The sequence below is a fragment of the Somniosus microcephalus genome, chromosome 4 (genome assembly GCF_052327205.1).
Source record: "Somniosus microcephalus isolate GS21.2 chromosome 4, FLI_Smic_1.0, whole genome shotgun sequence".
Classification (NCBI taxonomy): Eukaryota; Metazoa; Chordata; class Chondrichthyes; order Squaliformes; family Somniosidae; genus Somniosus; species Somniosus microcephalus.
Window position 1 is genome coordinate 12,238,686 of NC_140990.1, and position 25,808 is coordinate 12,264,493.

The window sequence follows — 25,808 nt, forward strand, 5'->3', positions numbered from 1 at the left end:
CCAATGCCATAGGGTGGTGCATCACACGCCAACCGAATTGGTAGTGCTGGGTTGAAATGAGCCAACACCTCTTTTGATGTGATCAATTCTTTGCTCTTCTGGAAAGCTCATTTACATTCGTCACTCCACTTCCATGGTACCCCCGTTTGCAGTAGGGTGTTCAGTGGGTGTAGTACGGTAGACAAATTTGGTAAGAACTTATGGTAGTAGTTCAGCAGCCCGAGGAACGACCTCAGTTGTGACACATTTTCCGGTGCTGGAGCCTTGACTACTGCCTCAATCTTTTCAGGGGACTTATGTAACCCCTCTTCATCAATAACGTGGCCACAATACGAGATCTGCTTCTGGAAAAACTCACATTTGTGGCGATTAGCTCGGAGCCCATATTCCTTCAATCTAGTGAGCACCTGCTCCAGGTTGGCGAGGTGATCACTGTCATTTTCGCCCGTGACCAGGATATCGTCCAAATAACACTGGGTCCCTGGAATCCCTTGCAGGACTTGTTCCACTGCCCTTTGCCAAATAGCCGGAGCTGATGCTACCCCGAACACCAGCCGGTTGTATTGGTAGAGACCTTTATGAGTGTTGATCGTGAGGTACTGTTTCGAGGCTTCTTCTACCTCCATTTGCAGGTACGCCTGGGCCAAATCAATCTTAGTGAAGAGTTTCCCTCCAGATAGCGAGGCGAAAATATCTTCAATCTGCGCGAGCGGATATTGTACAGTGTGAAGGATTGGGTTCACTGTCAACTTAATGTCCCCACAGATGCAAACCTTCTTTGGTTCCCCAGGCGTATTACTCAACGACCTCTTCATTACAGGAACGATGGGTGTAGCCCACTCACTCCAGTCCACTTTGGACAGTACTCCTGAACGTTCCAAACCTTCCAGCTCTGCTTCGACGGCTGGGCGGATCGCATAAGGTACCAGTCTGGCCTTAAAAAACTTTGGGCTTGCATTTTCCTCTATTTTGATCGTCGCTGTTATGCCTTTTAGTGTTCCAAGTCCCTGCTGGAACACTTCTTGTGCGCCATTTAGCATTTTTGACAGTCGTCCAGGTGTGACGTCGTCATCCTTTTTGGCATCTACAGTCAGTGCTTGTATGGAATGCCAATCTAGCTGTATCTTCCGGATCCATTCACGTCCTAGTAGTGGTGGTCCTCCATCTGGCAATACATATAGGTCCATTTTTGGTGTTTCCTTGCCGTTATATATAACGTTCACCCTTATTTTTCCTTTGGGGTAGACTTTTTGCCCCGTGTACATCTTCAAGACAATCTTTGTATCTCTCAAGGGTATATGTGAGAATAGCCGCTTGTAGTCCCTTCGGTTTATGACTGTTAGGGCTGATCCTGTGTCCAATTCCATTTTCACTTGGACTCCTGCTATCTTGAGCGTGACCCAGATAGTTTGGTGATCCTCCGTTTTGATCACATTATGTAGTTTCAGACAACCCAGCTCCTTGCTTCCGGAGTCTGTATCACTCTTCTGTTCATCTGAACTACTCTCCGTCACCTTATGTACCTTCTTGTACTTCTCCTGTGGAGATTTCTTGCTGCTGGTTTTCTTTCCCGACCTGCAGACTCTTGCTATGTGTTCTACTTTTCCACACTGTCTGCACACTTTGTCCTTGAACCAGCAATCATTATGGTTGTGTGTTGTTCTGCCACAGCGATAGCACTTCACTGTTCCGTATGCCATTTCATTTGTGCCATATTCTTGCGGTCTCCATTGTATCTCAGCCACGCCCCGTGCTGCTGCTTTGTGTGATACTGCCATGCTGAAAGCCTTGTCCAGCGTAAGATCCTTTTCTGATAGAAGCCGTTTCTGGGTTCCTTCACTTTGAAGCCCACACACGAACTTGTCCCTTAAAGTATCTGCTAGTCCCGTTCCAAACTGGCAGTGTTTCGATAGCTTGCGCAGTTCCGTTAAATACTCAGCATTACTTTCATCTTTATGCTGGTTCCTTTTGTGAAACTTAAATCTTTCTGCTATCAGCAGCGGTGTCGGGTTTAAGTGGTCCCGTAGGATTGACACTATGTTTTCAAAGTTCTTTTCCACTGGTTTCTCTGGGGTTACTAGGTTTCGCAGTAAGCCATACATTTTTGCACCCATTGAATTCAACAATACCAGCGCTTTCTTGTCATCTGGCACTTCATTCGCCTTGCAGTATACTTCAATGCGTTCGACATATGTCGTCCAATCTTCGACTTCATTGTCGAACGCTGTGATACTGCCACTCTTCGGCATTTTTGGGTGTGGTTAGACTGGCTCAAAATGGTGTCTCCCGCGCTCTCCCTTCTTCTCTCCCGCGCTCTCCCTTCTTCTCCGCTGCGGCTCAAAATGGCGTCTCCCGCGCTCTCCCTTCTTAATGGCGTCGCCAGCGCTCTCCCTTCTCCGCTGCGGCTCGGCCCTTGAACACCGGCTGCGCTCTGCGCATTTTCCTGCGCGCCTCTCTCTTTCTTTGCCGCTGCTCGGCCCTTGAACACCGGCTGCGCCCTATGCGCGCTACCCTCTCTCTTCTCCCATCGACGCTGCTCGGCCTTTTCTGTGCCATCGGTCAGCTCTAGCCGCCGCTGTCCGGGAAGGGTCTGCGCCGTACCTGCTGCCAGCCCGTTTAGCTGGACCACCGTGACTGGAGAACCAAGCCCAGCTCTCAACAGCCTCCCCTGCGATGCTCAAATCTCCGCTGGATGGTCGACGCCCGTGCTTCTGGACTCGGTCTTCTTCTTTCGCTGTTCTCCAGGAGCGAATCCCTGGGAGGTGATGCAGAGTTGCAGGTAGGTTTGAATTGCCTCGTCGCCACTGTTAGATCCGTGTATCTTGATGTTGTATTTCCTTCAATAATGAGACAAGAGACTGCAGGGAATAATCAACAGGTGTTTACTGGATGAGGGTTACTCTAAAACTAACTGTGCAGATCCCTACTCAGGGTTTATATACAGGTGTGGTCACTGCCGGTACTACAGTATACAGGAGCTGTAAAAAGTAGTTCTCCCCTTAAAGGTACATACACTACAGTTCTCGTCTTATCTTAGAAACAAGGACTCAATAGACTGGGTGCTTCAAACAAAGCTGATTTATTTATACAGAATATTAAAACCCCAATAACTGGGCTGGATTTTAACATTAACGAGCCTCAGTTGCCTGAATTAACATGGTTCAGTCCTGGATGTGATTAAAGGCATCGGAAACAGTGGTATCGACCCACCGCAGTCACACTGTGGACACTCTGGTGTGTCAGCGGGTGGGATACACCAGGGAATCCCTTTCCACACACTGAGGTTGACTCCAATGATTGGGAGTCCCAGGGTTTCGGATACCAGATAATCAAGCTCACAAGTTGTCTCTCCAGGCTTTATTAAGAGCGCTGCATAACACAGATCGGGTGATAATTCCCTCAATCTGGAGAATAGAAGTACAATGGATTAAGTGGCCTGTTCTTATACACAAGCTTGGTTACTGCGCGAAGGATACGCTGATAGGGTTAACTGAAGTAGGGTGGGAAGAGGCTCGTGTGGAGCATAAACACCAGCACGGACCAGTTGGGCTGAATGGCCTGTTTCTGTGCTGTACATTCTATGTAACACCATGAACAGTCAAATCAAGGGAATCATCAGCACAACAGTCTTAAAGATTAAACAGCAGTACAAAATTTATAAAACATTCATCCGTTCCACATTCATGTTGCCCCAGCTGTCTGAAGGGCCCTGTGTTACAGAACAGTGTGAACAAGCTCGGGTCTCAGCAGGGTAGATGACAGTGCGAATCCCTTCCCATACACTGAGCAGGTGAACAGTGTCTCCCCAGTGTGAACTTGCTGGTGTATCGTCAGATCCCGGGGACTTTTAAAGCTCTTCCCACAGTCAGAACATTTAAATGGACTCTCTGTGAACAAGCTGGTGTGCCTGTAGGTTGGATAACCGAACGAATCCCTTCCCACATGTAGAGCAGGTGAACGGCCTCGCTTCAGTGTGTACTCGCTGGTGTACCTGCAGGCTGTATGACTGAGCAAATCCTGTCCCACACACGGAGCAGGTGAATGGTCTCTCCCCAGTGTGAACTCGCTGGTGTGCCAGCAGATTCGAGGACACAGCGAATCCCTTCCCACACACGGAGCAGGTGAATGGTCTCTCTCCAGTGTGAACTCGCTGGTGTATGCGCAGGTTGTATGACTGAGCGGATCCCTTCCCACACACAGAGCAGGTGAACGGCCTCTCTTCAGCCTGTAGGGGCTGGTGTTGCTTCAGCTTCTGAGAGCTTTTAAAGCACTTCCCGCAGGCAGAACATTTAAACGGTTTCTCATCAGTGTGAACAAGCTGGTGTCTCAGCAGGCTGGATGACACAGCGAATCCCTTCCCACACACGGAGCAGGAGAACACCTTTTCTCCAGTGTGAACTTGCTGGTGTGTCCGCAGGCGGAACGAATAAGCAAATCTCTTCCCACATACGGAGCAGGTGAATGGCCTCTCCCCTGTGTGTATTCGCTGGTGTATCAGCAGGTTGGATGACTGAGTGAAATGCTTCTCACACATGGAGCAGGTGAACGGTCTCTCTCCAGTGTGTGTACGCTGGTGTTTCATCAGATCCTGGGTACTTTTAAAGCTCTTCCCACAGTCATAACATTTAAATGGTGTCTCATCAGTGTGAACAAGCTGGTGTGTCCGCAGTTGGGATGGATAAAGAAATCCCTTCCCACACATGGAGCAGGTGAACAGACTGTCCCTGGTGTGACTGCGCCGATGAACTTTCAACAAACATGGGGAACTTAATCTCTTCCCGCCGACCCTACCTTTACCCGGTTTCTCCCCGGTGTGACGGTGCACGTGTCTCGCCAGGTCAGGCGATCGGCTGAATCCGAGTCCACACATGGAACACGTGTGCGGTTTGTCCACGCTGTGATCGCTGCTCTCTCCTTCCATGTGCAAAGGCCGATGATATTCAGGTGCTGATGAATCGAATGACTGTCTGATTTTGAGTTGATGTTTGGTCTGAGCTGCCTGTCTGTAAATGCTCCACTTCTAAAACCCTGTAAAAGGAGTTGGGTAAGTGGGAGAATGTTGCCTCATGTCGCCCTTTCCCAGCCCAGGGGCAGTGAAGCTGATTTTCAGGCTCCAGCTGCTGCACAGGTTGGTTGAAAGGATCAACAGTAATGGCGGCTGCAGTACCCACAAGCCCCCTCGCTCCGGCCGCCGCGCTGAGTTGTGGCTGACACAGCGCATTCACCCCATGGCCCTGCCCGCTCCTGCTCCACAGGCGCCCGGCCCACATGCTCAGCACACACCCTGCCTGAGAGTCCGGATCACCGGTGGAAAGTGCGTTTTATGGCGGTTTTTTTATACATAGCGGAGAGAATCGCGGGCGGGGAGATAAATAAAAAGAAAATACAAACCGCACCGTCCCGGCACCGAGCAGAGCGCATTGAGTGGCCGCAGCCCCTTGTCTTCTGCAGGGAGCCGGACTGGGGCACGTCATCAACTCCACGGCGGTGACTGACGGGAGCTCCGACCAATAGGGAGAGAGTGGGCGGAGCTTGGAGGACTGAGGTGGCGGCGGGTCCTCCAACCAATCGGGGTGTCTGAGGGGCGGGACTTCTGCCGCCTGTTTTTCCCACTGCTGAGACAAGTGGAATGCAGCAGAGGGCGCTCTTCTGAGTTTGGGGCTCAGGCCTGTTAGTGGAGCAGTGCAGAGGGAACTTTACTCTGCACTGGGCTTTACTCCCTCAGCACTGCACTGGAGGGGCAGCACAGAGTTTTAGACTCGAGTCTCTGGAGTGGGACTTCAACCCACAACCTTCTGACTCAGAGGAGAGAGTGCTGCCGCCTGAGCCACGGCTGACACGCTCATAGAGTCACAGAAATCACAGAATCACAGAAACCCCACAGTGCAGATAGAGGCCATTTCGGCCCATCGAGCCTGCACCGACACATATCCCACCCGATCCCCGTAACCCCTACACCAACACATATCCCACCCTATCCCTGTAACCCCACGTATTTAATCCCCCCTAACACTAAGGGTCAATTTATCATAGCCAATCAACCTAACCCGCACATCTTTGGACTCAGCATAGAGTTATACAGCACAGAAAGAGGCCCTTCGGCCCATCACGTCCATGCTGGCCATCAGGCCCTGTCTAATCTAATCCCATTTTCCAGCATTTGGTCCGTAGCCTTGTATGCTATGGCATTTCAAGTGCTGGAGTTCTTTGAGGAAGTAACATATAGGGTGGATAAAGGGGAACCAGTGGACGTAGTGTATTTAGACTTCCAAAAGGCATTAGACAAGGTGCCACACAAAAGATTGTTGCTTAAGATAAAAAATCACGGGATTGGGGGTAATATTCTGGCATGGATAGAGGATTGGCTATCTAACAGAAGGCAGAGAGTTGGGATAAATGGTTCATTCTCAGACTGGCAATCAGTAACTAGTGGTGTTCCACAGGGGTCAGTGCTGGGTCCCCAACTCTTTACAATCTATATTAACGATTTGGAGGAGGGGACCGAGTGTAACATATCAAAGTTTGCAGATGATACTAAGATGGGAGGGAAAGTAGTGAGTGAGGAGGACATAAAAAACCTGCAAGGGGACATAGACAGGCTAAGTGGGCAGAGATTTGGCAGATGGAATACAATACTGGAAAGTGTGAGGTTATGCACTTTGGCAGGAAAAATCGTAGAGCAAGTTATTATCTTAATGGCAAGAAACTGGAAAGTACTGAAGTACAAAGGGATCTGGGGGTCCTGGTGCACGAAACTCAAAAGGTTAGTATGCAGGTGCAGCAAATGATTAAGAAGGCCAATGGAATGTTGGCTTTCATTGCTAGGGGGATAGAATATAAAAATAGGGAGGTATTGCTTCAGTTGTACAAGGTATTGGTGAGACTGCACCTGGAATACTGCGTACAGTTTTGGTGTCCATACTTAAGAAAGGACAGACTTGCACTCGAGTCAGTACAAAGAAGGTTCACTCGGTTAATCCCGGGGATGAGGGGATGGACATATGAGGAGAGGTTGAGTAGATTGGGACTCTACTCATTGGAGTTCAGAAGAATGAGAGGCGATCTTATTCAAACATATAAGGTTGTGAAGGGGTTGGATCGGGTGGATGCGGGGAGGATGTTCCCGATGATGGGTGAAACTAGAACTAAGGGGCATAGTCTTAGAATAAGGGGCTGCTCTTTCAAAACTGAGATGAGGAGGAACTACTTCACTCAGAGGGTGGTAGGTCCATGGAATATGCTGCCCCAAAAAGCTGTAGAAGCTACATCATTACATAAATTTAAAACAGAAATAGACAGTTTCCTAGAAGTAAAGGGAATTAAGGGTTACGGGGAGTGGGCAGGAATTTGGACATGAGTCTAGGTTCGGATCGGTCATGGCCCTGTGGGTAGCGGAGCGGCCCAGGGGCTGTGTAGCCTGATCCTGCTCCTATTTCGTGTGTCTAATTCTGTTAGATTCAGGAGATGGTTCTGTGATAGTAGATTGGCGGTTAGGATCAGATCAGCCATGATCTTATTGAATGGCGGAGCAGGCTCGAGGGGCCGATTGGCCTACTCCTGCTCCTATTTCTTATGCTCATCCAAATGCTTCTTGAATGTTGTGAGGGTTCCTGCCTCTACCACCCTTTCAGGCAGTGAGTTCCAGATTCCAACCACCCTCTGGGTGAAAAAGTTCTTCCTCAAATCCCCTCTAAACCTCCTGCCCCTTACCTTGAAACTATGCCCCCTTGTTATTGACCCCTCTACTAAGGGAAAAAGTTCCTTTCTATCTACCCTATCTATGCCCCTCATAATTTTGTACACCTCAAACAGGTCCCCCTCAGCTTTCTCTGCTCCAAGGAAAACAACCCCAGCCTGTCCAGTCTCTCTTCATAGCTGAAGCGCTCCAGCCAAGGTAACATCCTGGTGAATCTCCTCTGCACCCTCTCCAAAGCAATCACATCCCTCTCATAGTGTGGCGACCAGAACTGCACACAGTATTCCAGCTGTGGCCTAACCAGCGTTTTGTACAGCTCCATCATAACCTCCCTGCTCTTATATTCTATGCCTCGGCTAATGAAGGCAAGTACAAGTATCCCATATGCCTTTTTAACCACCTTATCCACCTGTTCTGCTGCCTTCAGGGATCTATGTACATGCACACCAAGGACCCTCTGATCCTCTGTCTTTCCTAGGGTCTTACTATTCATTGTGTATTCCCTTGCCTTGTTAGTCCCTCCAAAATGCATCACCTCACACTTTTCAGGGTTATATTCCATTTGCCACTGTTCCGCCCATCTGACCAACCCATCTATATCGTCCTGCAGACTGAGGCTACCCTCCTCGCTATTTACCACCCCACCAATTTTCGTGTCATCTGCGAACTTACTGATCATACCTTTTACATTCACATCCAAATCATTAATGTAGACCACAAACAGCAAGGGACCCAGCACCGATCCCTGCGGTACCCCACTGGACACAGGCTTCCAGTCACAAAAACAACCTTCGACCATCACCCTCTGCCTTCTGTATCTAACCCGTGCTGTACCTGCCCTGGGAGTGCTTAAGAACATAAGAAATATAGAAGATAGGAGCAGGGGTAGGCCATTCGGCCCCTCGAGCCTGCTCCGCCATTCAATAACATCATAGCTGATCTTCTACCTCATCTCCACTTTCCTGCACTATCCCATATCGCTTAATATTTTAAAATCTATCAATCTCTGTCTTGAATATACTCAACGACTGAGCCTCCACAGCCCTCTGGGGTAGAGAATTCCAAAGATTCCCCACCCTCTGAGTGAAGAAATTTCTCCTCATCTCAGTCCTAAATGGCCGACCCCTTATTCTGAGACTTTGACCCCTGGTTCTAGACTCCCCAGCCAGGGGAAACATCCTCCCTGCATCTACCCTGTCAAGCCGTGTAAGAATTTTGTATGTTTCAATGAGATCACCTCTCATTCTTCTAAATGAGAGCAGCGGCGGCAGGCAGGCGGACCTGCGAGGGGACGAGGTGGCTGAGCGGCGGCAGTTTAAAAGTGGCTCCGAGACCAGGTAGGCCTCAGAGCAGCGGCGGCAGGCAGGCGGACCTGCGGGGAACGAGGCGACCGAGGCGCCGGTTTTAAAAGCGGCTCCGAGACCAGGTAGGCCTCAGAGCAGCGGCGGCAGGTGGGCGGACCTGCGAGGGAACGAGGCGGCTGAGCGGCGGCAGTTTCAAAGCGGCTCCGAGACCAGGTAGGTTTACTAATCTGCAGTCTCCGAGACCAGGTAGGCCTCAGAGCAGCGGCGGCAGGCGGGCGGACCTGCGAGGGAACGAGGCGGCTGAGCGGCGGCAGTTTAAAAGCGGCTCCGAGACCAAGTGAGGTCTCAGAGCGGCGGCAGCAGGCGGGCGGACCTGCGAGGGATGAGGCGGCTGAGCGGCGGCGGTTAAAAGCGGCTCCGAGACCAGGTAGGCCTCAGAGCAGCGGCGGGAGGCGGGCGGAGCTGCGAGGGAATGAGGCGGCTGAGCGGCGGCGGTTTAAAAGCAGCTCCGAGACCAGGCAGGTTTACTAATCTGCAATCTCCGAGCTCAGAGGGAGGGAGAGCAGTAAAAAGTAATCGAAGTGTGATGTCACCAGAAAGCAGGTAAGTGATTGGTTGGTGAGTATTTCGCTCTTTTTAAACTTTAACTCTGTGGTTTATAGTTACTAAAGTCTCTCTGGTGTAGCGGGGACTGTTGGTAAACCATTTAACTGTAGTGTAATTGGTGGGATTGATTTGATTTAATTTAATTTCAATTAATTAAAGGGTAAGTCATGGCCAGACAGCCCGGCCCCGTGGTATGCTCCTCCTGCGCTATGTGGGAACTCAGGGACACTTCCTGTGTCCCTGACAACTACATGTGCAGGAAGTGTATCCAGCTGCAACTACTGACAGACCGCATTGCTGCGCTGGAGCTGCGATTGGATGCATACTGGAGCGTTCACGATGCTCAGGACATCGTGAATAGCACGTTTAGGGAGTTGGACACACCGCAGATAGAGGTTGGACAGGCAGAAAGGGAAGGGGTGACCAACAGGCAGAGTACTAGGCACAGGCAGGTAGTGCAGGTGTCCCCTGTGGACATCCCCCTCTCAAACAGATACACCACTTTGAGTACTGTTGGGGGGGATGGCTTTTCAGAGGAAGGCAGCAGCAGCCAACATCCTGGCACCAGGGGTGGCTCTGCTGCACAGGACGGGAGGAAAAAGAGAGGTAGAGCTATAGTAATAGGGGATTCTATTGTAAGGGGAATAGATAGGCGTTTCTGTGGCCGCAAATGAGACTCCAGGATGGTGTGTTGCCTCCCTGGTGCAAGGGTCAAGGATGTCTCAGAGCGGCTGCAGAACATCTTGGAAGGGGAGGGTGAACAGCCAGTTGTTGTGGTGCATATAGGTACCATCGATATAGATAAAAACTGGGATGAGGTCCTAAAAGCTGAATATAGGGAGTTAGGAGGTAAATTAAAAAATAGGACCTCAAAGGTAGTAATCTCAGGATTGCTACCAGTGCCACGTGCTCGTCAGAGTAGAAATAGAAGGATATTTCAGATGAATACGTGGCTAGAGGAATGGTGCCAAGGGGAGGGATTCAAGTTCCTGGGACATTGGAACCGGTTCTGGGGGAGGTGGGACCAGTTCAAACCGGACGGTTTGCACCTGCGCAGGGCTGGAACCGATGTCCTAGGGGGAATGTTTGCTAGTGCTCTGGGGGAGGGTTTAAACTAAAATGGCAGGGGGTTGGGAACCTGAGCAGGGAGACAGAGGAAAGGGAAACAAGGATAAAAGCAAAAGATAGGAAGGAGAAAAACAAAAGTGGCAGTCAGAGAAATCAACGGTTTAAATCATACGTGGCCACAGTAAATAATAATTCTAATAGGTCTAAGAGCGTTAAAAAAAACAAGCCTGAAGGCTTTGTGTCTTAAAGCAAGGAGCATTCGTAATAAGGTGGATGAATTGGCTGCGCCAATAGAGGTAAACGAATATGATTTGGTTGGGATAACGGAAACATGACTCAAGGATGGCCAAGGCTGAGAACTCAACATCCAGGGGTATTCGATATTCAGGAAAGATAGGCAAAAAGGAAAGGGAGGTGGGGTAGCATTACTGGTTAAAGAAGGGATTAACACAATTGTAAGGAAGGATATTAGCTCTGATGATGTGGAATCTGCATGGGTAGAATTGTGAAATACCAAGGGGCAGAAAACGTTAGTGGGAGTGGTATATAGACCTCCAAACAGTAAGGCGGAGGTTGGGGATGGCATTAAAAGGGAAATTAAAGAAGTGTGCAATAAGGGCACAACAGTCATCATGGGTGACTTTAATCTACATACAGATTGGGCTAACCAAATTAGTAACAATACTGTGGAGGAGGAATTCCTGGAGTGTTTATGGGATGATTTCCTGGACCAATATGTCGAGGAACCAACCAGAGATCAGGCCATCTTAGACTGGGTATTATGTAACGAGAAAGGATTAATTAGCAATCTTGTTGTACGAGGCCGCTTGGGTCGGAGCGATCATAATATGATCGAATTCTTCATTAAGATGGAGAATGAAGTAGTTGACTCAGAGACTAGGGTCCTAAATTTAAATAAAGGAAATTACGATGGTCTGAGGCACGAGTTGGGTAGGATTGATTGGGGAATGTCACTCAAAGGGGTGACGGTGGATAGGCAATGGCAAACATTCAAAGACCGCATGGATGAACTACAGAATTTGTTCATCCCAGTTTGGCATAAAAATAAAACAAAAAAGGTGACACAACCGTAGCTAACAAGGGAAATTAGAGATAGCATAAGATCCAAGGAGAGGACATATAAATTGGCCAGAAAAAGCAATAATCCTGAGGATTGGGAGCAGTTTAGGATTCAACAAAGGAGGACAAAGGGATTAATTAAGAAAGGGAAAATAGAATATGAGAATAAGCTTGCATGGAACATAAAAACTGACTGTAAAAGCTTTTATAGATATGTGAAGAGAAAATGATTGGTGAAGTCAAGCGTAGGCCCCTTGCAGTCAGAATCAGGGGAATTTATAATGGGGAACAAAGAAATGTCAGACCAACTAAATACATATTTTGGTTCTGTCTTCACAAAGGAGGACACAAATAACCTCCCAGAGATGTCGGGGAACATAGGGTCTGATGAAAGGGAGGAACTGAAAGAAATCAGTATTTGTAGGGAAATGGTGTTAGGGAAATTGATGGGATTGAAGGCTGATAAATCCCCAGGGCCTGATAATCTACATCCTAGGGTACTTAAGGAAGTGGCCCTAGAAATAGTAGATGCATTTCTGATCATCTTCCAACATTCGATGGAATCTGGAACAGTACCCATGGATTGGAGGGTAGCTAATGTAACCCCACTATTCAAAAAAGGTGGTAGAGAGCAAACGGGGAATTACAGACCAGTAAGCCTGACATCGGTAGTGGGTAAAATGCTAGACTCCATTATAAAAGATGTAATAGCAGAGCACTTGGAAAACAGTGACAGGATCGGACAAATTCTACAAGAATTCACAAAAGGTAAATCGTGCTTGACTAATCTACTGGAATTTTTTGAGGATGTAACTGGTAAAATAGATAAGGGAGAACCAGTGGATGTGGTGCATCTGGACTTTCAGAAGGCCTTCGATAAGGTCCCGCATAAGAGATTAGCGTGTAAAGTTAAGGCACATGGGATTGGGGGCAAGGTATTGACATGGATAGAGAACTGGTTGGCAGACAGAAAGCAAAGCGTTGGAATAAATGGGTCTTTTTCCGAATGGCAGGCAGTGACTAGTGGGGTACCGCAGGGATTGGTCCTTGGACCCCAGCTATTCACAATATATATAAATGATGGACCCCAGCTATTCACAATATATATAAATGATCTAGACAATGGAACTAGATGTAATATCTCCAAATTTGCAGACGACACAAAGCTGGGTGGGCGTGTGTGCTGTGAGGAGGATGTCGTGAAACCCCAGGATGATTTGGACATGTTGGGTGATTGGGCAGAAACATGGCAGATGCAATATAACGTGGATAAATGTGAGGTTATCCACTTTGGTGGCAAAAACAGGAAGGCAGATCATTATCTAAATGTCAATAGATTGGGAGAAGGGGAAGTGCAATGAGACCTGGGTGTCCTTGTGCACCAGTCGCTGAAGGCAAGCATGCAGGTGCAGCAGGCGGTTAAGGAGGCAAATGGTATGTTGGCCTTCATAGCGAGAGTGTTTGAGTACAGGAACAAGGATGTCTTGCTGCAGTTGTACAGGGCCTTGGTGAGACCACATCTTGAGTACTGTGTGCAGTTTTGGTCGCCTTATCTGAGGAAGGATGTTCTTGCCATGGAGGGAGTGCAGCGAAGATTCACCAGACTGATACCTCGGAAGGCAAGAATGACGTATGAGGAGAGATTGGGTCGATTGGGCTTGGACTCACTGGAGTTTAGGAGAATGAGAGGTGATCTCATTGAAACTTATAAAATTCTGACAGGACTGGACAGACTAGATGCAGGAAGGATGTTCCCAATGGTCGGGGAGTCCAGAACCAGGGGACACAGTCTAAGGATGAAGGGTAGGCCATTTAGGACAGAAATTAGGAGGAATTTCTTCACCCAGAGAGTGGTGAACCTGTGGAACTCTCTACCACAGAGGGCGGTGGAGGCCAATTCATTAAATATATTCAAGTAGGAGTTGGATATATTTCTTAAGGCTAAAGGGATCAAGGGGTATGGGGAGAAAGCAGGGTCCAGGTACTGAATTTGGATGATCAGCCATGATCGCATTGAATGGCGGAGCAGACTCGAGGGGCTGAATGGCCTACTCCTGCTCCTATCTTCTATGTTTCTATAAATTCCAGAGAATATCGGCCGCGTCTACACAATCACTCCTCATAGGAGAATCCCCCATCCCAGGAACCAGTCTGGTGAACCTTCTTGCACTCCCTGGGTTTCCTGGGCTGGAGCGCTTCAGCTATGAAGAAAGACTGGACAGGCTGGGGTTGCTTTCCTTAGAGCAGAGAAGGCTGAGAGGGGGACCTGATTGAGGTGTACAAAATTATGAGGGGCATAGATAGGGGTAGATAGAAAGGAACTTTTCCCCTTAGTAGAGGGGTAAATAAACAGGGGGTATAGTTTCAAGGTAAGGGGCAGGAGGTTTAGAGGGGATTTGAGGAAAACTTTTTACATAAGAACATAAGAAATAGGAGCAGGAGTAGGCCAATCGGCCCCTCGAGCCTGCTCCGCCATTCAATAAGATCATGGCTGATCTGATCCTAACCGCCAACCTACTATCACAGAACCATCTCCTGAATCTAACAGAATTAGACACACGAAATAGGAGCGGGATCAGGTTACACGGCCCCTGGGCCCGCTCCGCTACCCACAGGGCCATGACCGATCCGAACCTAGACTCATGTCCAAATTCCTGCCCACTCCCCGTAACCCTTAATTCCCTTTACTTCTAGGAGTGTCTATTTCTGTTTTAAATTTATGTAATGATGTAGCCTCTACAGCTTTTTGGGGCAGCATATTCCATGGACCTACCACCCTCTGAGTGAAGTAGTTCCTCCTCATCTCAGTTTTGAAAGAGCAGCCCCTTACTCTAAGACTATGCCCCCTAGTTCTAGTTTCACCCATCATCGGGAACATCCTCCCCGCATCCACCCGATTCAACCCCTTCACAACCTTATATGTTTCAATAAGATCGCCTCTCATTCTTCTGAACTCCAATGAGTAGAGTCCCAATCTACTCAACCTCTCCTCATATGTCCATCCCCTCATCCCCGGGATTAACCGAGTGAACCTTCTTTGTACTGACTCGAGAGGGTGGTTGAACATAAGAAATAGGAGCAGGAGTAGGCCAATCGGCTCCTCAAGCCTGCTCCACCATTCAATAAGATCATGGCTGATCTGATCCTAACCTCAAATCTTCTATCACTCTCCATCCCACCTAAACCCATGTGATCTCCCGGGAGAGGCGAAAAACCAGATAAAAAACCCAATGGCCAATTTGGGAGAAAAAATCTGGGAAATTCCTCTCCGACCCATCTAGGCGATCGAAACTCTTGCAGGAGATCACTCTGTCCCTATATTTTCTACAGTACTTATCTTCTGTAAAGGCGATCTCCATCCCAGCCAGGAACAGGAATAAAACCATCTCCTGAAATCTAACACAGAATTAGAACACAAGAAGTAGGAGCAGAACCAGGCTACACGGCCCCTGGACCTGCTCCACTACCCACAGGGCCATGACCATTCCGAACCTAGACTCATGTCCATTCCTGCCCGCTCCCCGTAACCCTTAATTCCCTTTACTTCTAGGAAACTATCTATTTCTGTTTTAAATTTATTTAAAGATGTAGCTTCCACAGCTTTCTGGGGCAGCAAATTCCACAAACCTACCACCTTCTGAGTGAAGAAGTTTCTCCTCATCTCAGTTTTGAAAGAGCAGCCCCTTATTTTAAGATTATGCCCCCTAGTTCTAGTTTCACCCATCATTGGGAACATCCTCACCGCATCCACCCGATCAAGCCCCTTCACAATCTTATATGTTTCAATAAGATCGCCTCTCATTCTTCTGAACTCCAATGAGTAGAGTCCCAATCTACTCAACCTCTCCTCATATGACCACCCCCTCATCCCCGGGATTAACCGAGTGAACCTTCTTTGTACTGACTCGAGAGCAAGTATGTCTTTTCTTAAGTATGGACACCAAAACTGTATGCAGTATTCCAGGTGCGGTCTCACCAATACCTTGTATAACTGCAGCAATACCTCCCTGTTTTTATATTCTATCCCCCTAGCAATAAAAGCCAACATTCCATTGGCCTTCTTGATCACTTGCTGCACCTGCATACTAACTTTTTGAGTTTCATGCACCAGGACCCCCAGATCCCTTTGTACTACAGTACTTTCCAGTTTCTTGCCATTAAGATAATAACTTGCTCTATGATTTTTCCTGCCAAAGTGCATAACCTCACACTTTCCAGTATTGTATTCCATCTGCCAAATCTCTGCCCACTTACTTAGCCTGTCTATGTCACTTTGCTGGCTTTTTATGTCCTCCTCACTCACTACTTTCCCTCCCATCTTTGTATCATCTGCAAACTTTGATATGTTACACTCGGTCCCCTCCTCCAAATTGTTAATGTAGATTGTAAAGAGTTGGGGACCCAGCACTGACCCCTGCGGAACACCACTAGTTACTGATTGCCAGTCTGAGAATGAACCATTTATCCCAACTCTCTGCTTTCTGTTAGAGAGCCAATTCTCCACCCACGTCAGAATATTACCCCCAATCCTGTGATTTTTTATCTTGAGCAATAATCTTTTGTGTGGCACCTTGTCAAATGCCTTTTGGAAGTCTAAATACACTACGTCCACTGGTTCTCCTTTATCCACCCTGTATGTTACTTCCTCAAAGAACTCAAGCAAATTTGTCAAACATGACTTCCCCTTCATGAAACCATGCTGAGTTTGTCCTATTAAATTATGTTTATCCAAATGTCCCGTTAATGTCTCCTTTATAATGGACTCTAACATTTTACCAACCACAGATGTTAGGCTAACAGGTCTATAGTTTCCAGCCTTCTGCCTACTGCCCTTTTTAAATAAGGATGTTACATTAGCAGTTTTCCAATCTGCCGGGACCTTTGCTGAGTCCAGGGAGCTTTGGAAAATTATTACCAATGCATCCACAATCCCTACCGCCACTTCCCTCAAGACCCTAGGATGTAAGCCATCAGGTCCAGGGGATTTATCCGGCTTAAGTCCCATTATTTTACCAAGTACCACTTCCTTAGTGATTTTAATCGTATTTAGCTCCTCTCCCCCTCTAGCCCCCTGTTTGTCCAGTGTTGGGATATTCTTAGTGTCCTCTACCATAAAGACTGATACAAAATATTTGTTCAGCGTTATTGCCATCTCCATGTTTCCCACCATTAATTTCCCGGTCTCATCCTCTAAGGGACCAACATTTACTTTAGCCACCCTTTTTCTTTTTATATAACTATAGAAACTTTTGCTATCCGTTTTTATATTTTTTGCTAATTTACTTTCATAATCTATCTTCCCTTTCTTAATCAAACTTTTAGTTATTTTTTGCTGTCTTTTAAAGACTTCCCAATCTTCTATCCTCCCACTAGATTTGGCTACCTTATATGCCCTTGTTTTTAGTCGGATACTATCCTTAATTACTTTACTTAGCCACGGATGGCTATCTTTTCTTTTACACCCTTTTTTCCTCAGTGGAATATATTTTTTTTGGAAGTTGTAAAATAACTCCTTAAATGTACACCACTGATCATGTACCGTCTTACCCTTTAATCTATTTTCCCAGTCCGCTCTAATCAATTCCGCTCTCATACCTTCATAGTCTCCTTTATTCAAGCTCAGCACGCTTGTTTGAGATCCAACCTTCTCACCCTCTACTTGTATATGGAATTCAACCATGTTATGGTCACTCATTCCAAGGGGATCCTTTACTAGGACATTTTTAATTAATCCTGTCTCATTACACAGGACCAAATCTAAGGTTGCTTGCCCCCTGGTCGGTTCAGTTACATACTGCTCAAGAAACCCATCCCTAATACACTCAATGAACTCATCCTCAAAACTGCTCTGCCCAGTTTGATTTGTCCAGTTAATATGATCGTTAAAATCCCCCATAATTATAGCTGTTCCCTTATTACAAGCCTCAGCTATTTCCTGATTAATACTCCATCCAACAGAGTTGCAACTGTTCGGAGGCCTATAGACTACGCCCACTAGTGTTTTTTTCCCCTTATTATTCCTTATCTCTACCCAAACTGTTTCGCTATCCTGCTCCTTTGACCCAATATCATTTCTCTGTATTATAGTGATTCCTTCCTTTATTAACATAGCCACCCCACCTCCTCTCCCTTCCTGCCTGTCCTTCCTGATTGTTAAATAACCTGGTATGTTTAATTCCCAGTCATGGTCACCCTGCAGCCATGTTTCTGTAATGGCCACAAGATCATACCCATATGTAGTTATTTGTGCCGTTAACTCATTCATTTTGTTACGAATGCTACGTGCATTCAGATAAAGAACTTTCAAATATGTTTTGTGACACTTAGTTCCTGTTTTTTCCCCTTTTACTACTTTACCTTTTACTCCATTCCTTCTGTCCCTTCCTGACACGTTCTGTTTTTTAATTTCCCCACTGCTACCTAAGTCTATGACCTTCTCCATTGTCATTTCTGTTATTTGGTCTCTAGAAACCTCCCCCCCACTAATTAGTTTAAAGCCCTCTCTACAGCCCTAGTTATATGATTCACCAGGACTCTAGTCCCAGCACTGGCCAAGTGGAGTCCGTCCCAACGGAACAGCTCCCTCCTGTCCCAGTACTGGTGCCAGTGTCCCAAGAAGCAAAACCCATTTCTCCCACACCAGTCTTTGAGCCACGCGCTTAACTCTTTAATTTTATTGATCCTAGCCAAATTCGCTCGTGGCTCAGGTAATAACCCAGTGATTATTGCCCTTGAGGTTCTGTTTTTTAATTTGACCCCTAGCTGCTCATACTCCTTTAACAGAACCTTCTTCCTTGTCCTATCTACATCGTTTGTACCAACATGGACCACGACAACTGTATCCTCCCCCTCCCACTCCAAGTTTCTTTCCAGCCCAGAAGAGATGTCCTTAACCCTGGCACCGGGCAGGCAACACAGCCTTCGGGACTCCCGCTCTTGACTGCAGAGAACCCTATCTATCCCCCTAATGATACTATCCCCTACCACTGCAACATTTCTTTTTACTCCCGCCACTTAAATGGCCCCCTGCACCACGGTGCTGTGGCCAGGTTGCTCATCCTCCCTGCAGTCCCCGCTCCTGCCCTCACAGGGAGTAAGAACCTCAATCCTGCTTGAGAAGAGCAAGGGCTGCGGCTCCTTCAACGCTACATCCTGGATCCCTGTACCTTCCACACTCGTAGTCACACCGTCCTGTCCCTGACCACGGACTACATCTGCATTAATTAATTTCATAGGTGTGACCACCTCCTGAAACATAGAGTCCAGGAACTTCTCCCCCTCCCTGATGTGTCGCAGTGTCTGAAGCTCGGTCTCAAGCTCTTTAACATGGAGCTTGAGTTCCTCTAGCAGCAAACACTTATCGCAAATGTAATCACCGTGAGCCTCAATGGGGTCCACCAGCTCCCACATTTCGCAACAGTGACACATCACCTGTTCACCCATATCTGTGTAATTAATTAAATTTCTCATTATTAGTTATGAAGACCCTCTGCCCCGATATAGATGATAATATTACATATTACAATAGGACTTACCAACTTAAAGGTATAGAAGAGAAGGAAGAGAACCTACCAACCAGTTGATCACCAACCTCCCTCGTGGAAGCTGTCCGGGGGACCTATCCGGTTGAATTGTCTCACTGCTCCACATCCACGGTGTTGGATTAGCCTGAGAGAGGGAAGCAAAAACAGAGCAAAAAGCACCCCCTCACCTCCGACTTGCCTGAACTCTGCCACTTACCAAACTCTACTTACACTCAATGCGACCGCACTCAGCGCCAACGCACTAAGCCCGCCCCTTTTTATACCCGGATTCTACTTCCGGTTTCAACTCCCCAACAGCTTCATTTACTCTAAAAAATTTAACTTACTTCAAATAATTCACTTTTTTACTCACTAAAATTCAGTAAATGCACTTAAAAGACTTTTTCTGCCACTTAGCAAAGTCTGCTTAAACTCAATGCATTGCACTCACGATTGGAATCTGGAACTCACTGCCTGAAAGGGTAGTAGAGGCAGGAACCCTCACAACATTCAAGAAGCATTTAGATGAGCACTTGAAATGCCATAGCATACAAGGCTACGGACCAAATGCTGGAAAATGGGATTAGAATAGACCGGGCTTGATGGCCGGCGCCGACATGATGGGCCGAAAGGCCTCTTTCTGTGCTGTATAACTCGATGACTATGACTCCCTCTATGGTATGTATATCCTTCCTAAGATAAGTTTGATGGGACAGTGTAGAGGGAGCTTCACTGTGTATCTAACCTATGCTGTACCTGCCCTGGGAATGTTTGATGGGACAGTGTAGAGGGAGCTTTACTCTGTATCTAACCCGTGCTGTACCTGTCCTGGGAGTGTTTGATGGGACAGTGTAGAGGGAGCTTTACTCTGTATCTAACCCGTGCTGTACCTGCCCTGGGAGTGTTTGATGGGACAGTGTAGAGAGAGCTTTACTCTGTATCTAACCCGTGCTGTACCTGCCCTGGGAGTGTTTGATGGGACAGTGTAGAGGGAGCTTTACTCTGTATCTAACCCGTGCTGTACCTGCCCTGGGAGTGTTTGATGGGACAGTGTAGAGGGAGCTTTACTCTGTATCTAACCCGTGCTGTACCTGCCCTGGGAGTGTTTGATGGGACAGTGTAGAGGGAGCTTTACTCTGTATCTAACCCATGCTGTACCTGCCACGGAAGAATCACGCGAGACACTAGAATTGTTCTAAATAATAGACATTCAGACATGACTATTTTATCAGATAACAAAGTCATAGAACTGTATTCTGGGGAGCTCCACTCAGAACGGAGGGTGATCAGGACCCAGTTCTGGGAGAGTTGAGGATGTTCTCATTCTTCTTGCTCTTGGTTCTCCTGGCAATCACTCCTGGTTCTCCTGTTGCTGGGCAGAATACAATATGTAGCCTTGTTTTTCCAATAGTTCAACAGCCGCCTTATCTCTTCCTTATTTACATCTCACCTTTCACAACTCTCACCAGATCGCGTAAGCTTTGACCTTGAACAGTCGAGCAGGCCGCAGTCAGTCTGCCCTCCTGTTACATTCTGGGCACCGCCCCTCAGGAAGGATATACTGGCCTTGGAGGGACGCAGCACAGATTCACCAGAATGATACCGGGGCTGAAAGGGTTAAATTATGGGGACAGGTTGCATAGACTAGAAACATAGAAACATAGAAGATAGGAGCAGGAGTAGGCCATTCGGCCCCTCGAGCCTGCTCCGCCATTCAATGAGATCATGGCTGATCATCTAAATTCAGTACCCTGTCCCTGCTTTCTCCCCATATCCCTTGATCCCTTTAGCCTCAAGAAATATATCTAACTCCTTCTTGAATATATTTAATGAATTGGCCTCAACTGCCTTCTGTGGTAGAGAATTCCACAGGTTCACCACTCTCTGGGTGAAGAAATTCCTCCTCATCTCTGTCCTAAATGGCTTACCCCTTATCCTTAGACTGTGACCCCTGGTTCTGGACTCCCCCGCCATCGGGAACATCCTTCCTGCATCTAGTCTGTCCAGGCCTGACAGAATTTTATAGGTTTCGATGAGATCCCCTCTCAATCTTCTAAACTCCAGTGAGTATAAGCCCAATCGACACAATCTCTCCTCATACGTCATTCCTGCCATCCCAGGTATCTGCCTGGTGAATCTTCGCTGCACTCCCTCCATGGCAAGAACGTCCTTCCTCGGGTAAGGCGACCAAAACTGCACACAATACTCAAGGTGCGGTCTCACCAAGGCCCTGTACAACTGCAGCAAGACATCTTTGTTCCTGTACTCGAACCCTCTTGCTACGAAGGCCAACATACCATTTGCCTTCTTAACCGCCTGCTGCACCTGCATGCTTACCTTCAGCGACTGGTGCACAAGAACACCCAGTTCTCTTTGCACTTCCCCTTCTCCCAATCTATTGCCATTCAAAAAATAATCTGCCTTCCTGTTTTTGCCACCAAAGTGGATAACCTCAAATTTATCCACATTATACTGCATTTGCCATGTTTCTGCCCAATCACCCAACCTGTCCAAATCGTACTGGAGTTTCACGACATTCTCCTCACAGCATACCATCCCACCCAGCTTTGTGTCGTCTGCAAATTTGGAGATATTACATCCAAATCCCTCGTCTAGATCATTTATATATATTGTGAACAGCTGGGGTCCTAGGACCGATCCTTGCGGTACCCCACTAATCACTGCCTGCCACTCGGAAAACGACCCGTTTATTCCAACTCTTTGCTTTCTGTCCGCCAACCAGTTCTCTATCCAAGTCAATACCTTGCCCCCAATCCCATGTGCCTTAATTTTGCACACTAATCTCTTATGCGGGACCTTATCGAAAGCCTTCTGAAAGTCCAAATATACCACATCCACTGGTTCTCCCTTATCTATTTTACCAGTTACATCCACAAAAAATTCCAGTAGATTAGTCAAGCATGATTTACCTTTTGTAAATCCATGTTGACTTTGTCCGATCCTGTCACTGCTTTCCAAGTGCTCTGCTATTACATCTTTTATAATGGACTCTAGCATTTTCCCCACTACTGTCAGGCTTACCGGTCTATAATTCCCCGCTTTTTCTCTACCACCTTTTTTGAATAGTGGGGTAACATTAGCTACCCTCCAATCCATGGATACTGTTCCAGAGTCTATCGAGTTCTGGAAGATGACCAGCAATGCATTTACTATTTCTAGGGCCACTTCCTTAAGTACCCTACGATGTAGATTATCAGGCCCTGGGGATTTATCGGCCTTCAGTCCCATCAATTTTCCTAACACCATTTCCCTACAAATACTGATTTCTTTCAGTTCCACCCTTTCATCAGACCCTATGTTCCCCAGCAACTCTGGGAGGTTATTTGTGCCCTCCTTTGTGAAGACAGAACCAAAATATGTATTTAGTTGGTCTGCCATTTCTTTGTTCCTCATTATAAATTCCCCTGATTCTGACTGCAAGGGACCTACACTTGACTTCACCAATCTTTTTCTCTTCACGTATCTATAAAAGCTTTTACAGTCAGTTTTTATGTTGCCTGCAAGCTTACTCTCATAATCTATTTTCCCTTTCTTAATTAATCCCTTTATCCTCCTTTGTTGAATCCTAAACTGCTCCCAATCCTCAGGATTGCTTTTTCTGGCCAATTTATATGTCTTCTCCTTCGATCTTATGGTATCCCTAATTTCCCTTATAAGTTTCAATGAGATCCCCTCTCATTCTTCTAAATTCCAGCGAATATAAGCCCAATTGACCCAATCTCTCCTCATACGTCATTCCTGCCTTCCCAGGTATCAGTCTGGTGAATCTTCGCTGCACTCCCTCCATGGCAAGAACATCCTTCCTCAGATAAGGCGACCAAAACTGCACACAATACTCAAGGTGTGGTCTCACCAAGGCCCTGTACAACTGCAGCAAGACATCCTTGTTCCTGTACTCAAACACTCTCGCTACGAAGGCCAACATATCATTTGCCTTCTTAACCGCCTGCTGCACCTGCATGCTTACCTTCAGCGACTGGTGCACAAGGACACCCAGGTCTCGGTACACTTCCCATTTTCCCAATCTATTGTCATTCAGATAAGCTGCCTTCCTGTTTTTGGCACCATTTACCCACATTATACAGCATCTGCCATGCATCTGCCCAATCACCCAACCTGTCCAAATCATACTGGAGTTTCTCAGCATCCTCCTCACAGCACACACGCCCACCCAGCTTTGTGTCGTCTGCAAACTTGGAGATATTACATCTAGTTCCCCTCGTCTAGATCATTTAATATATACTGTGAATAGCTGGGGTCCTGGCACCAATCCCTGCAGTACCCCACTAGTCACTGCTTGCCACTTGGAAAAAGACCCGTTTATTCCAACTCTTTGCATTCTGTCTGCCAACCAGTTCTCTATCCAAGTCAATACCTTGCCCCCAATTCCATGTGCTTTAACTTTACACGCTAATCTCTTATGCACAACCTTATCGAAAGCCTTCTGAAAGTCCAAATACACCACATCCACTGGTTCTCCCTTATCTATTTTACCAGTTACATCCTCAAAAAATTCCAGTAGATTAGTCAAGCATGATTTACCTTTTGTAAATCCATGTTGACTTTGTCCGATCCTGTCACTGTTTTCCAAGTGCTCTGCTATTACATCCTTTATAATGGACTCTAGCATTTTCCCCACTACCGATGTCAGGCTCACCGGTCTATAATTCCCCATTTTCTCTCTACCACCTTTTTTGAATAGAGGGGTAACATTAGCTACCCTCCAATCCATGGGCACTGTTCCAAAGTCTATCGAATTTTGGAAGATGACCAGCAATGCATCTATCATTTCGAGGGCCACTTCCTTAAGTACCCTAGGATGTAGATTATCAGGCCTTGGGGATTTATCGTCCTTCAATCCCGTCAATTTCCCTAACACCATTTCCCTACAAATACTGATTTCATTCAGTTCCTCCGTCTCATTAGACCCTATGTTCCCCGACATCTCTGGGATGTTATTTGTGTCCTCCTTTGTGAAGACAGAACCAAAGTATGTATTTAATTTGTCTGCCATTTCTTTGTTCCCCATTATAAATTCCCCTGATTCTGACTGCAAGGGACCTACACTTGACTTCACCAATCTTCTTCTCTTCAATCTATCGAAGCTTTTACAGTCAGTTTTTATGTTCCCTGCAAGCTTACTCTCATATTCTATTTTCCCCCTCTTAATTAATCCCTTTGTCCTCCTTTCCTGAATCCTAAACTGCTCCCAATCCTCAGGTTTGCTGCTTTTTCTGGCCAACTTATATGTCCTCTCCTTGGATCTTATGCTATCCCTAATTTCCTTTAGGCTAGGCTGGTATTCCCTCGAGTATAGGAGATTAAGGGGTGATCTAATTGTGGTGTTTAAGATGACTAAAGGAGTTGATAGGGTCGAGAGAGAGAAACTATTTCCTCTGGTGGAGCTGTGGGGAGTCCAGAACAAGGGGGCACAACCTTAAAATTAGAGCTCGACCGTTCAGGGGTGATGTCAAGAAGCACTTCTTCACACACAGGGTAGTGGAAATCTGGGTCACACTCCCACAAAAGCTGTTGAGGCTGGGGTTCAATTGAAAATATCAAAATGGAGATTGATAGAATTTGTTGGTTATGGGTATTAAGGCTTACGGAACCAAGGCGGGTAGATGGAGTGAGACACGGATTAGCCGTGATCTGACTGAATGGCGGAATAGGCTCGAGGGGCTGAATGGCCTCGTCCTGTTCCGAGGTTCCTTCCCCACCCTGTGCAGATTGTGAATCTCCATCACCGGTTGTAGAGGTGAGTAAAGGGGATTTAGTCCATCTGGGACCAGACTATAACCACAAGCCCGTCTGGTTATCACACCTATACGGTCCGTGAGGTTATTATCAGATTCACACCCAGATGTTGTGCCTTCACTTGTCTGGCACTTCATCCAATAACACGGGTACAGGGGCTCAGTAATGTTTCATTCATCAGAAAAAGACAAAGTACAACAACATACTGGGCAGCTTAACAGAATCTCATCATAGTTATGGGGCCATCAATAAAGATCGTCACTAATAAATCCAGTAGTTAATTCAGGAGAAACTTCTTTACCCAGAGAGTGATGAGAATGTGGAACTCGCTCCCACAAGGAGTAGTTGAGGTGAACGGCATAGATGTATTTAAGGAGAAGCCAGATAAACATAGGAGGATATGTCAGAGGAGGCTCGCGTGGAGCATAAACCCCGGCATGGACCAGTTGGGCCGAATGGCCTGTTTCTGTGCTGTACATTCAATGTAATAACATGAACAGTCCACCGGCGCGCTCGAGGCCTTCCGTGACCGGTGGGTACCGGAGGGACTGGCGCGCATCATCACCACTGAAAATAGAATTTTAATTTAATTTAAGTTTCCTTTAAACTTTTTTTGTTATGTTGCAGGTTTTATTGGTTGTGATGGTTGACTTTTAATAGGCAATTGCCTGTGATAAGGAGAAAAACAAAAATAACATTAACAGTCAAATCAAGGGAATCATCAGCACAACAGATTGAAAGATTAAACAATAG

The 25,808-nt window shown here is 46.9% G+C and overlaps 3 protein-coding genes across 3 annotated transcripts in view; 1 reads left to right on the forward strand and 2 right to left on the reverse strand.

The window, feature by feature from the left end:
* Positions 1-25,808, forward strand: part of LOC147118294 (proteasome activator complex subunit 1-like) — a 1,298,587-nt gene that overhangs the window by 740,759 nt on the left and 532,020 nt on the right. The gene's annotated exons all lie outside the window — the stretch shown is intronic.
* LOC147118305 (uncharacterized) overlaps positions 1-25,808 on the reverse strand; it is an 88,852-nt gene that overhangs the window by 52,127 nt on the left and 10,917 nt on the right. The window lies entirely within an intron of this gene.
* Positions 1,427-5,428, reverse strand: LOC147118306 (uncharacterized). The gene has a single exon (XM_085984368.1). It carries the CDS (start codon positions 4,919-4,921, stop codon positions 3,875-3,877), a length of 1,047 nt encoding a protein of 348 aa, XP_085840494.1. The 5' UTR covers positions 4,922-5,428; the 3' UTR covers positions 1,427-3,874.